The 12,687-nt window shown below is 37.9% G+C and overlaps 1 protein-coding gene across 3 annotated transcripts in view; it reads left to right on the top strand.

Annotated features, from left to right (window-relative positions):
- pold1 (polymerase (DNA directed), delta 1, catalytic subunit) overlaps window positions 1-12,687 on the top strand; it is a 14,639-nt gene extending 1,952 nt beyond the window's left edge. Inside the window, exons 1-27 of one of the 3 annotated variants that reach the window (XM_065280009.2) lie at window positions 1,107-1,249; window positions 2,005-2,203; window positions 2,307-2,420; window positions 2,510-2,650; window positions 2,783-2,908; window positions 3,614-3,782; window positions 3,898-4,012; window positions 4,121-4,250; window positions 4,337-4,503; window positions 4,620-4,724; window positions 5,045-5,185; window positions 5,275-5,385; window positions 7,011-7,202; window positions 7,303-7,391; window positions 9,230-9,346; window positions 9,430-9,543; window positions 9,653-9,800; window positions 9,884-9,979; window positions 10,511-10,648; window positions 10,725-10,900; window positions 11,047-11,199; window positions 11,328-11,430; window positions 11,619-11,751; window positions 11,860-11,973; window positions 12,055-12,107; window positions 12,184-12,281; window positions 12,461-12,687. In XM_065280009.2, coding sequence (XP_065136081.1) covers window positions 2,017-2,203; window positions 2,307-2,420; window positions 2,510-2,650; window positions 2,783-2,908; window positions 3,614-3,782; window positions 3,898-4,012; window positions 4,121-4,250; window positions 4,337-4,503; window positions 4,620-4,724; window positions 5,045-5,185; window positions 5,275-5,385; window positions 7,011-7,202; window positions 7,303-7,391; window positions 9,230-9,346; window positions 9,430-9,543; window positions 9,653-9,800; window positions 9,884-9,979; window positions 10,511-10,648; window positions 10,725-10,900; window positions 11,047-11,199; window positions 11,328-11,430; window positions 11,619-11,751; window positions 11,860-11,973; window positions 12,055-12,107; window positions 12,184-12,281; window positions 12,461-12,548 — 3,318 coding nt within the window. In that variant the 5' untranslated portion in view covers window positions 1,107-1,249; window positions 2,005-2,016 and the 3' untranslated portion in view covers window positions 12,549-12,687. Of the gene's footprint in view, window positions 1-1,106; window positions 1,250-1,792; window positions 1,809-2,004; window positions 2,204-2,306; window positions 2,421-2,509; window positions 2,651-2,782; window positions 2,909-3,613; window positions 3,783-3,897; window positions 4,013-4,120; window positions 4,251-4,336; window positions 4,504-4,619; window positions 4,725-5,044; window positions 5,186-5,274; window positions 5,386-7,010; window positions 7,203-7,302; window positions 7,392-9,229; window positions 9,347-9,429; window positions 9,544-9,652; window positions 9,801-9,883; window positions 9,980-10,510; window positions 10,649-10,724; window positions 10,901-11,046; window positions 11,200-11,327; window positions 11,431-11,618; window positions 11,752-11,859; window positions 11,974-12,054; window positions 12,108-12,183; window positions 12,282-12,460 lie in introns of those variants that run through there. The other 2 variants (XM_073813908.1, XM_073813907.1) reach the window with 2 other exon arrangements.

Genomic DNA, 12,687 nt, shown 5'->3' with positions numbered 1-12,687 from the left:
CGTGAAAACCGCCGAGCGCCGGTTTTCAGCGCGGAAAAAACCCGCTCGCTGCTGGCTTATTTGAAAAACGCCGAGCTTCCATTGGAAACAATTGAAAACATGCGCCGGCCGCGGGCGTAAAAGTTTTGGTGTACACAACCCCTTAGAATGAAGCCTCAAAATGCGTCCTCATTTCTCCGCGCTTTTAAGGATAGAACGAATGGATCCTTAACAGCCGAGGATGTCCCAAGAGTCATTGCGCGTCTGCAACGGCTGCATATAATGGGTGGATATTCTAAAATAAACAATTAAAACCTTTATTAAATAAAAGTGTATTTATCAGAAAACATTTTTTTCTTGTCACTGTAAGTTTATTATAAGTTATGTTTTGTGGTAATAATATTCTTTTTATGTTGCATATATTTATAAGGTTGATTAATTTGGTATACTGTTGAATAGTTTAATATACATCAACGTGCCATATTTCTAAAATAAATTAATGATTTTTCTGATGTCATATTTATTTTAATAAGTCAGAAACGTGCAGGCGGGCGCGTGCAGCAGGTGATGCTAATTATGGGTCCTGCGAAGGTTAGACCGTCTCATTTCAGTTCTCTTCGCGAACTTCTGAGGCTTCCACCTTGAAAGACCGAGTGCTCACCTTTTAAGGTCGAATGCTCATAAGGTTGCAGCCCTTGAATTGGGACACAGCTATAGGCTGCAGCTTCCGGAGGTCCCATGTGCACGATGCATACGTCATCAAGCCTGGTTTATTTAAGTTAACTGAGGATTACATTCGCAGTTCATACGCATATTACAACAATTTACGATTAAAAAAGGATAATAGTCAACTTTTTAATTGTTAATATTCTAAAATAACTTGAAAAAAACTGTTGAATTTGAGAAAATAACTGCTATCATACTTTAAATGTAAGTTTTTTTTATTTATAAAGAGAAACTAGTAAATTCATTTGTTTAATAAAGATTTTTCAAATATCTGTCTGAAGTCTCTTCCTTATAACAAAGAGTATAGAAGTGCTTCTATACTCTTTGCTTATAATGACCTTCTCAACATGGCGATCATCATTGCTCGAACAGGCGAATCACTTCCTAGATTCCGACCAATTACAGTCCTTCGTTGATTTACGCAATTTTACCGGGAAAACGGAACTCGCTCATGTCCGGTGGATACAGAAATTCAACGCAGTGAAGTGGCGGGTAATCTGTTAAGTTGATGTATCAAGAAATAGAGCTTGAGCTGGAATAAAAGGTAAAAGATTTGTGTACTTATTTAGTAACGTTATGTGCAGCGGGATGTAATATGTTAGAATGCACGATGCAGTTCGTCACGTGCGATTGCTACCTGTGCTTTTGTTTACTTGTTGCTAACTTGTTTTGCCAAGGTGGTTCTTGTTTGCCTATGTTGCATACTGTTCTATTTAATACAAAATGTGAAACTAAACATTATGGAGGTGAATTGTTACGCGATCCCTATTGGATAAGCACGTCTCTTTAAAGTAAAGTAAAGTAACATGCAGTCTTAGATTAGCTAAACAAGATAGGACGTGCATAAATCTTAGTTAATATCATGTTATTGAAATGGCAATGGTTGTATCGTTCTTTAAAAAAAAAGAGTTTATTAATCATGTCCTCACAACGAGATCATCAAAAATGTGCTTGCTAAACTAAAGTACAGTTGAACTAAAGTGTACATTTCCATGTTATTGTTTAAGATAAATGTCGTGTCTATCACACTTTTAAATCCAGTAACCAGACTTTTTATTTCTTTTTTAATTTAAGAGTTTTTTGAGAAACAACTAATTTTGCAGGTCAGTTTGTAGCCACGCCCCTTATGCAAATTCGCTGATGTAATATAGTTGTTATTCTTTAATTTTTATGTTATTTTTTAGGTCTGCTGCTTTATTATTAGTCATGTATTTCATAAATGTTCAGTTAGCATTACAAAATAAAGAAATGTTTTTAAGGGTCTGATTTGCTTATGCAAGTTTTTAACCTGCTCTTTAGGGCTGCATCAGAATGGATTTCAAACGCCGCAATGGAGGCCCTGCGATAGGCGGGGCTTCACAGGCCAAAAAGGGAAAAGTGAGCACGGAATGGGAGGATAGTCCATCCCAGTTTGAAGAGGAACTCGCTCTATTTGATGAAATGGACATGGAGGTTGAATCAGGGGAGGGGCAGGCAGGTCATGATGTCATTCCAGTGGGTATGTATGTATGTGGATATAAAAATGATATATGTTGTGTACTATCTAGAATATTTTGTAAGCATATTCTGTGTGTCAATCTGATCTGACCTTTATTTCACAGGTGACTTATTCTCTGCTGATCTTAATCCACGTTGGAAACGACCTAATGCTCCTCCTCTTCAGCCTAATTCAGACAGGCTTATATTTCAGCAGATTGACCTGGACTACTACCTCGGTTAGAGACCCATGTTCTGACAATAATGTACACACACAATTCATAATTCATCCAAACCTTTACCTCATGCTGTGGTTCTTTTCGTGCAGGATCAGCAATTGCAGGTATGCCGGGGCAGGTGCAAGGAAAAGTGCCTATAGTGCGCATGTTTGGTGTGACAGACAATGGGAATAGTGTGTGCTGCCATATTCATGGATTCGCCCCGTACTTCTATGTTCCTGCACCCAACGGTGAGTCACCAATTACAGGATAAGACTATTATAGAGTATAGACTGCAATGAAGTAAAGATTATACAGTAGAGATTTCGATTTAGAGTAAGGACATTTTCCAGAAGTTCTCACTATGTCTCTGTCTTTATCAGGTTTTACAAATGCGCATTTGGCTGACTTTAAGAGAGAGCTGAACTCTGTTGTGCTGAAGGACATGCGTTCCAATAAAGACAACATAGCGGTCACTGTGCTGGCAGTGGACATCACCAGGAAAGAAAGTAAGCCTTTCTTGGGTGTATTTGTTTGTTATTTAAGCCCATGATACAATTTTATGAGTGAACAGGTGAAACATCATTTTAAACAGCCACACTTGACCAAAAAGGATTTTAAGTTTGGTGAGCTGTTTCGATTTAACACTGTGAATTTCAGTAAGTCTCCGTACGGGCTGTTATAGTCCCTGTGAAGTCAATCTTGAAAATTGTTTTAAAACTCATTAATGTTAGCAATGTATTGCTGAAAGACGCCAAAATGACTATAAACTATGTATTACTGAATTGCAGAACTAAATCATTTTCACTATTTCTGAGGTCAGGATTTTTACGTGGGTCTAAAACATTAGGTGTGTTCGAGTACAGCGCTGGTCCGACCGATCGGCGAGGTTTGCCGCTTGCACTGACTTGCCGTTTTTCATCATTTAAATTTGGTTGGGTGGTTAATAACACATCTTTCTGTGGTGTGACAAACTTGAACACATTTAATATCTGACTTTACAGGGACTTTAAACACCCAACTGCCATTGATTCAAGATTATGATGTAATTGGAAAGTGCAACGTGGAACCCTGCAAACTTTTTCTGATTAATTTCTTTAGTCAGTCTGTCTCACATTTAATGCATTTTTAATTATAGCTGAGACCAGGAATGTTTCTACCTGGATAATTTTGTAGATGTTTGTAGTTTTTGACTCTTTCTTTTTTCCCAAAAGGTATGTATCATTACCGTGGAAACCAACCTCATGACTTTCTGCGGATCACAATGGCGATGCCACGTCTGATTGCTCCAGCAAAGCGACTCCTGGAGCAGGGCTTTAAATTTGGCAATTTCGCCACTCAGAGCTACCAGGGCTTTGAGGCCAACATCGACTTTGAGATCAGGTGTGCATTTGTGCGTTTCAAATCAGCATTGCACAAGTTTTGTGACTTTGTAGAAATAGTTTGCCTGACCTGTAAAAAAGCAAATAAGAATTGATGTGTGTACATCTGCTGACAGGTTCATGGTGGACACTGATGTGGTTGGTTGTTGTTGGATTGAGCTTCCTAAAGGACAGTATAGAGTGAGAGAAGAGAGAAGTGATGCCGATTCAGAGTCAAGATATCCAGGGAAGGTAAGAAATAGAGCAGCTTTGATATTTCCTTTTGTACAGAGTATCATTTCCATTTAAAAAAAGTCATTCTGCAATACATGGTATCTTATCTCTCTCTCTCTCTCTCAGGTGTCTCTGTGTCAGTATGAGGTGGATGTGGCGTGGAATGATATGATCAGTCATCCGGCTGAAGGAGAATGGCAGAGGATCGCTCCTCTAAGAGTGCTCAGCTTTGATATCGAGTGCGCTGGCAGGAAAGGTGTGTGGTTACTTTATCTTATTCTTATGTAGTTTAGTTTGTATTTATATTGCCTGGTATAAAAAATAACTGTGTGCGCATTACAGGTATATTTCCCGAGCCAGAGATTGACCCAGTGATTCAAATCGCATCTATGGTGCAGCGTCAGGGAGAGAAAGAGCCGTTTATCAGGACAGTTTTCACGTTACAGAGCTGTTCCAGTATAGTGGGCTCCCAGATTCTCTGCTTTACTCAGGAAAAGCAGCTACTACAGGTGTGTGCGTAGAGTTTTCACACACATTATCGAAAAACAACATGATTCCCATTTAAAGGCTTCATTTGTTCTGTGAAAAATAATATGCGTTTTTCTTTTGTGTGTGATTATCTCAGAGCTGGGCGGAGTTTGTGAGGACAGTGGATCCTGACATCATCACTGGTTACAATATTCAGAACTTTGATTTTCCATACCTTCTTAACAGAGCCGCAACTTTAAAGGTAATGCATGTGTCTTAAATCCAAATATTAACTACTTATTGTATGAGCATCAGCATCGTAATGAGTAGGAAACAAATCCAGTGGGTTTAATGGTGGCACATGTTAAGAAGTCCTTTACTTTTGGTTATACCACGGGGCTGTTGAATGCTTTATTCTGATTGGTTTTGAAATGTTCCACAGGTATGCATTATTTTTGTATAGATGCACGCTCAACTTGTGCATTATTTTTCTAATAATTCAATGGCCCTTCTTCAATTATTCCTTACTGGGACAGTGATTATTTAAGATAAAGTAAATCCTCAGTTGTTTTCTCTTCGTAGGTGCATTTGTTTCCGTATCTGGGTCGTGTGCGAGGCATTAAATCGGTTCTGAAAGATTCCAATTTCCAAAGCAAGCAGATGGGTCGCCGTGAGAATAAAACTGTCAATATGGAGGGACGTGTGCAGTTTGACCTACTGCAGGTGAAAACTCAAATGCTAATAATTAATTGATTTCTTCATCTGTTCAGAGTGCTCAGCCTGACTTTATCCCTGTTTTTTTTCTTTTACAGGTGTTGTTGAGAGATTACAAGCTCCGTTCTTACACACTAAATGCTGTCAGTTTCCATTTTCTGCAGGAGCAGAAGGAGGATGTGCAGCATTCAATTATTACAGACCTACAGGTGCAGCCAATCAGAGATCTTGCTTTCATTCTTAGCCAATCATAGCTCTTTACTTGACTCTACAGAACCTAATGCACAGGGCTGCGTTCTCCGATAACGTTGTCTCTTAGCGCGCTACGAAGACTCTTAAGGTAAACCTTAACTACAGATATACCTTTCCTACGTGTGTTCTCCGAACTATACCTTAGGATGTTGCTTAAGGTAAACCTTCTTAAGTTCGACCTTAGCGGGTGCTGTCCATGGTGGAGGTTCTGAATAGGTTGATATCGATCGCTCGACAATCAATTATTCACTTTATGTAATAAGTTTCGCTGCGTTGTGAGATAGCGGTGTTATTTAAACATTTTAGAAATAGTTAAAGTTAAATTTATTAGCAATATCTGGTAAAAAATATTTCAAATTGCAAACAACTAAATTCAACCTTCTATATTTTATATCAAACCCGTGCAAAACCCGCAACTTTCCAAACGTATCATGTTTAAACTGCTTTAATTCATCCGCTATGCCTTGAAAGGATAATTTATATTAGGGGTTCCCAATAAGTGCGTTGCACAGGGGAAGGTGGGTCGTGCAAGTACTTGGCTGTGCATTACACTTAAAATATAAAGTACAAACTGCTGTTGTTCATAAAGCTTAACGGACGCATTTCTGGAGCCTGTCTGTCTAAATATAACATATAAAATATTATATAATAGCCTATATAAATATATAGTATGATTGCTGTAGATTTTAGCTTTGATTAGTTTTAATGTGGAAATTTTGTTGACCTTAGGAGACTATACAAGCAGTAATCAAGTGCGCAGTTTATTTTGAATGTTTATAAAGAATATGGCATGCAGTTGCCTCAAAGTTATAAAACATTAAAAAACTTCGATGCAAAGTTGAATTAACATTAATAATCATAATTAGTTTTTTTTGTAATTTCTCCCGATTTATTTATGCAGCTAAAATAGCCGGTAGACTAAGATTTAACAGATATGAAATGCACAAATGAAATAGTAGGATGCGCTGTATAGCTGCCAGTATCACCCAAAATATATATTTTAAATAGTTTCTTAATCCTGTAGCATTTAATAGTTCGCAGCTGATGACGTCCCTTTGGAAAACATAATGAAAAATCTAACAACCATCAATGTAATGATGTCTAATTATTTAAATGTTTTATTCTTTAAATATAAAAATATTTGCCTAATTAAACACGAAGTGTATTGCAACTTTTTTTTACACATATTTAGTCGTATTACATAGACTGCAATGTAAGCTTTTATGAAAGTGATGGCCCCTAGTGGAGTCATGTGGGATAAGGTATAGCTAAGAGTGCTCCAGACCAACCTTACGAACGTATGACTTACAGAAGGTATACGTAACTAAGAACGTTTCGGCAAACACGTATTAGCGATAAGGTACAGCTTAAGGTACAACTTAAGAACGACGTAGCGTTAAGGTAGTTTCGGAGAACGCAGCCCAGAATACTAGAATTCTGCAATGTATTTTCATGTGGCATATCATGTTTACTATTTTGTAAAATTGTAATATTTGTATAACCGTGAAGTGTTTAGTAAGGGTTCTGGTATAACCCTCTGAATGAATTTGAATATCTCTGTGCTTTCCTCTCTCTGTATCAGAATGGGAATGAGCAAACCCGAAGGCGTCTGGCTGTATATTGTCTGAAGGATGCATACTTGCCACTGCGTTTACTGCAGAAGTTAATGTGCGTCATTAATTATATGGAAATGGCCAGAGTTACTGGTGTGCCCCTGACATACCTGCTGTCCCGTGGACAGCAAATTAAAGTGGTTTCACAGCTCCTCAGACAGGTCAGTGCTTCACTGTCCAATACGAAGCATTATTGGATCATATCTCGCCTTATGCACATTATGCGCTTATGCAGATGCAATACTTGTTTTTTATGTTTAGGCTATGAAGCAGGATCTGGTAATGCCAGTGGTGAGAACAGAAGGTGGAGAGGACTACACCGGAGCCACAGTCATTGAGCCAGAGAAAGGGTTTGTGTTATTTATGCAGACATTAATTTCAAAGGACGTTAATATCTCAAGTTCTAGAAATAGAGTGAGAAATTAAAGTCCCTATGAAATTAACATGGCTTTTAGTATGATTATGTTAGCCTTAAGGACATCTATAAACAAGTGTGCGTCTATGAAGTTGGCATTTAAAAGACGTAAACATTCAAAACCTACAGTCTCTTACTTCCGACAGTAAGGATCGACCATTTTTATGACATCATTCTGCTCTTAAGCTAGGCATAGTCTTGATATGTAGCATTTGCATTTAGGTTTGAAATGATATAAGTGATTAAATAGCGACAGAGATATCACAAGGGATGTCGATGTATAAATTGAGAAAATCAATGCAACAATAATGTTAGATGTCACATGCTCTTGTGTCTGATGAGTAAGGCCCCTGCAGTGTGATCAGGACCCAACATGATGAAGAAGAGGGTCTTGTATCACACTGAAGGGGCTTATTTCACATTATACCACGGGCCTGTTGAATGCTGTATTCTGATTGGCTGTTCTGTGGGTATGCATTAATTTCTGATAACCGCACACCTAACTTGTCAAATGTCTTAAAAATAGGCACCAGAGCAATGTTTGTGGCATAAGAGGAATAATTGACTCCGGTCCTTTGAATTATTTGAAAATAATACACACCCGCATTGCACCTTGGGTGTGCATTATTTTCTTATAATTCAATGGCCCGTCGTCAATTATTCCTTACATAATAACCGGCTGCCTGTACATTAACCCGTTTATAACATGGCTATTTATCTCATAATTAAGATAAGGAACATTAAATATTGATTTGAAATATTTTTTAGCAAATTTTTAACAAATGCAGACCCATTTAGTGTCAGTTTTAAGATAAGACTTCAAAAATCACAAACATGCTATTTGGTTTAATAATTTATAAATATCATGTCATATATGTTATTATAAAACACATTTATATTTAATGTTTGTGTAATATTAAACTGTACCTGTCAAAATGATTTGCAGCATTACCGTGTTTTTTATTAGTTTTGAATGGTTGTTATCTGGGAATAACAGACCTGCAAATGTCGTAACTGGCCAATCAGAATTAGGCACTTTTGAGTAGTGGTGGGAGAAACAAAGCTTTTCGAAACTTTGAATCAATTGAACAAATTGCTTCGCAAATTGAATTGATTCAGTTTTTCGAAGCGTTCGAAACACCATACATGCTGGCGACACCTGCTGGTCAAAATAGTCTAAAAGCAGCAAAATCTGTCCAAACATTTTTACTTTTTACAAAATAATAGCAAGATTGTTCTAAAAATATGTTTTTTAGAAAAATATATTTTTTAAAAATTTAATTAAGACATAATTAAAAGTGTATTCTGTGTTTTTAGTTTATTGCAAACAAATCATTAAAACAAACTCCTTTTTTTAAATATGCACCTTTTTATCATTAAATCTGTCTATAAACAAAAAGTAGACAAAATGGTAGTGTTATTAGTCAGAAGGATGAATGTTTTGTGAACTTTTATAATAAAACTGACCTAAGTTCACCTACACTGGTCATTTGTAAGCAACTCCCCCTATTTGTGAATCGTCAGATTTTCGAAATGTTTCGAAACGGTTGTGACGTAAGGACGCCTCGTTTGCTAAAATCACGTGACTTTGGCCAGTTTGAAACAAGCTCCGAACCAATGATTTGAAACAAAAGATTCATAAATGTTTCGAAGCCTCATGAAGCGTGCTTTGAAATCGCCCATCACTACTTTCGAGTGCTCTGCAATAACGTAAGTCGCATGCTCTTGTGTCTGATAAATAAATGTAAGCAACCCTGTTATGTGTGTTTACAGATACTACAGTGTTCCTATTGCGACTCTAGATTTCTCTTCCCTGTATCCCTCCATTATGATGGCTCATAATTTGTGTTACACTACACTACTGCAGAAAGGCCAAATTGAAAAACTGGGGTAAGAAACACGCATAATGTGAATTTTGTTATTTGACCTGTTTGTTTTAATTACATCAATTACATTTTTGTGTGTGTGTGTAGTCTGGCTCCAGAAGACTTTATACGGACCCCTACAGGTGATCTGTTTGTGAAGAGCTCTGTTAGGAAGGGGCTTCTACCTGAGATCCTGGAAAACCTGCTGGGTGCCAGGAAAAGGTGATAATTTTCAACAATCACAAACCTGTGTAATGTACTGTACTGAAATTGTTCATCATCATTTGTGTTAAGCTGCATTCAAAACTCAAGTTTCTTGTTGTGTTTCCAGGGCGAAGGCAGAGCTAAAGAAAGAGACGGATCCCTTCAAAAAGCAGGTGCTGGATGGAAGGCAGTTGGCTTTGAAGATAAGTGCGAACTCTGTATATGGTTTTACTGGAGCTCAGGTGGGAAAACTGCCCTGCCTGGAGATTTCACAGGTCAGTTTATGTTGTCATGACATTAGAAAGAGATTACCCAGAAGGCTGTTATGAGCATTTACGTATAATGTTTCTGTCTGTAGAGTGTCACTGGCTTTGGTAGGCAGATGATTGAACAAACCAAACAGCTTGTGGAATCAAAATACACCATTGATAATGGTTACCAGGCGGATGCAAAGGTATTCAACCTGTAAATGTATATATTTTTTGTGCATTTTGTTTTAAAGGGGACATTTCACAAGACTTTTTTCAGATGTCAAATAAATCTTCAAAGTTCTCAGAGTACATATGTGAAGTTTTAGCTCAAAAGAGCATATAGATAATTTATAATAGCATGGTAAAATTGCAACTTTGTAGGTGTGAGCAAAAATGTGCCATTTTTGGGTGTGTCCTTTAAAATGCAAATTAGTTGATTTCTGCACTAAATTGCAGTGCCGTGTTTGAATAGTGCAGATGATAAAGGAGTGGTATTATCCCCTTCTGACATCACAAGGGGAGCCAAACTTCAATTACCTATTTTTTCACATGCTTGCAGAGAATGGTTTACCAAAACTAAGTTACTGGGTTGATCTTTTACACATTTTTCAAGTTGATAGAAGCATTGTGGACCCAATTATAGCACTTAAACAAGAAAAAGTCAGATTTTTATGATATGTCTCCTTTAAATGCAAAAAAAAAACACTTAATAACGTAACTCAAATGTGTTTCAGGTCATCTACGGCGACACAGACTCTGTAATGGTGAAGCTGGGTGTTGCCACTGTACAAGATGCTATGACTCTGGGAAAGGAGGCAGCAGAATGGGTTTCTTCCCATTTCGTTCCACCGATCAAATTGGAGTTTGAAAAGGTACAGAAGCGGTTCACTACTCAAGCTGTTTAATATATTATTTCATTTAATAACCTTTGTCTTTTCGATTTTTCAGGTATATTACCCTTACCTGCTGATCAATAAGAAGCGGTACGCAGGGTTGTATTTCTCTTCCAGTGCCGAACATCACGATAAGATGGATTGTAAAGGAATAGAGACAGTCAGACGAGACAACTGCCCTCTAGTGGCCAACCTTATAAACACATGCCTCCAAAACATCCTCATTGACAGGTACAGATATTGCCACACTCAGAAAATTACTATGCGTCACCATTCGCCATTGACGCACGAAGTCGCCCGCATTAAAATGAAGACATGAATGTACAAGAACCATTTAAAAAATAATGGATCACTTATTTTGTCATTGTGTGTCTCAGAGACCCCGATGGAGCAGTAGGTCATGCTAAAGAGGTGATCTCTGACCTCCTGTGTAACCGTATCGACATCAGTCAGCTGGTCATTACTAAAGAGCTCACACGCACAGCGCAGGAATACGCTGGCAAACAGGCTCATGTTGAGCTTGCCGAAAGGTATGTGTGTAGTCATTTTGGGTGTAACTGGGATTTTATTACATACCACAAACATTTGGAAAAATGGATTGTGGTTTTCAAGTGAATTGTGGTCTGTAATATTTTTGGTGTGTCCATGTGGATTGTAGAATGCGAAAGCGTGATGCTGGAAGCGCTCCAAACCTCGGAGACAGAGTTCCTTATGTCATCATCAAAGCAGCTAAAGGGGTGGCGGCTTATATGAAATCAGAGGTTTGTATGTGTCCCATTAATAGAGATGCTGAGATATGTTCCTGTAGCTTAATTTTTCATTATGTTAGCAATGCAAAGGTCATAGGTTCCCAAGGAACAAACATTGATTGAACGCACTTGAATAAAGTTGTTTCAAATAAAAGCATCTTCCACCTGTATGCACAAACATAAATATGCTTGTGTTGTAGGACCCCATCTTTGTGCTGGAGAACAACATCCCTATAGACACACAGTACTACCTGGAACAGCAGCTCTCCAAACCATTACTACGCATCTTTGAGCCTATACTGGGTGAAAGTAAAGCTGAGAGCGTGTTACTGAGTGAGTGTCAGGTTCATCTCTGTTAATGCATTCACGCTCATTACTAATGCAATCATATGTAGATTAATCAATATACCGACTAATTAAATGACCCGTTTGATGTTTCAGAGGGAGATCACACACGATGTAAGACAGTCTTGACCTCCAGGATTGGCGGCCTCATGGCTTTCGCTCAGAAGAGAAGCACTTGCATTGGCTGCAGAGCTGTGCTTAAAACTGATGGTATGTGATGCGTGCGGGGCAAGACTACCAGCAATTAACAATACATTGTGTATTTTGTACTGATGATTTTCTTCTCTACAGTGGCTGTGTGTGACTTCTGCAAAAAGAAAGAGTCTGAGCTTTATCAAAAAGAGGTTGGTGTATATTTTACATAAGATGGTGGGGAAAGTAAGTATGCTCATACTGAAGATTATTCATGTGTGTGTTTAGATCGCTCATCTGTCGACTTTGGAGGAAAAGTTCTCGCGTTTGTGGACTCAGTGTCAACGCTGCCAAGGTTCACTACATGAAGATGTGTTGTGTACCAGGTATACACACACACACACACACACACACACACACAAGCACTTTAGGGCTGGGTGGTATATTTAGCCTACAGATAAAGAAAAAAGTGAAAGTTAAAACATTTTAATACCATCTTTGCCCAAACTGAGCTATTTAGGCACAAACATATATGAACATTAAATTTAAAATATCTTTCTTTCAGTCGAGACTGTCCCATCTTTTACATGAGGAAGAAGGTTCAAAAAGATTTGGATGACCAGGAAAAGCTGGTCTCTCGGTTCGGCTGGTGAAAATCTTGACTTGTTTCTGCCTAAATCTTCATTAGCTCTTACTCCTCATACTCTTACCTCAGAAGGATTCATTCCAAATTGTAAAGAATCTACTTGTTTTGTAGTGTTTGAAATAAATAAACAGTGCATTTTTGTAAAA

Source organism: Paramisgurnus dabryanus, chromosome 3 (genome assembly GCF_030506205.2).
Source record: "Paramisgurnus dabryanus chromosome 3, PD_genome_1.1, whole genome shotgun sequence".
NCBI classification, from domain to species: Eukaryota; Metazoa; Chordata; class Actinopteri; order Cypriniformes; family Cobitidae; genus Paramisgurnus; species Paramisgurnus dabryanus.
The sequence above is the reverse complement of the archived record's forward strand: the minus strand, read 5'-3'. Positions and strand labels throughout refer to the sequence as shown.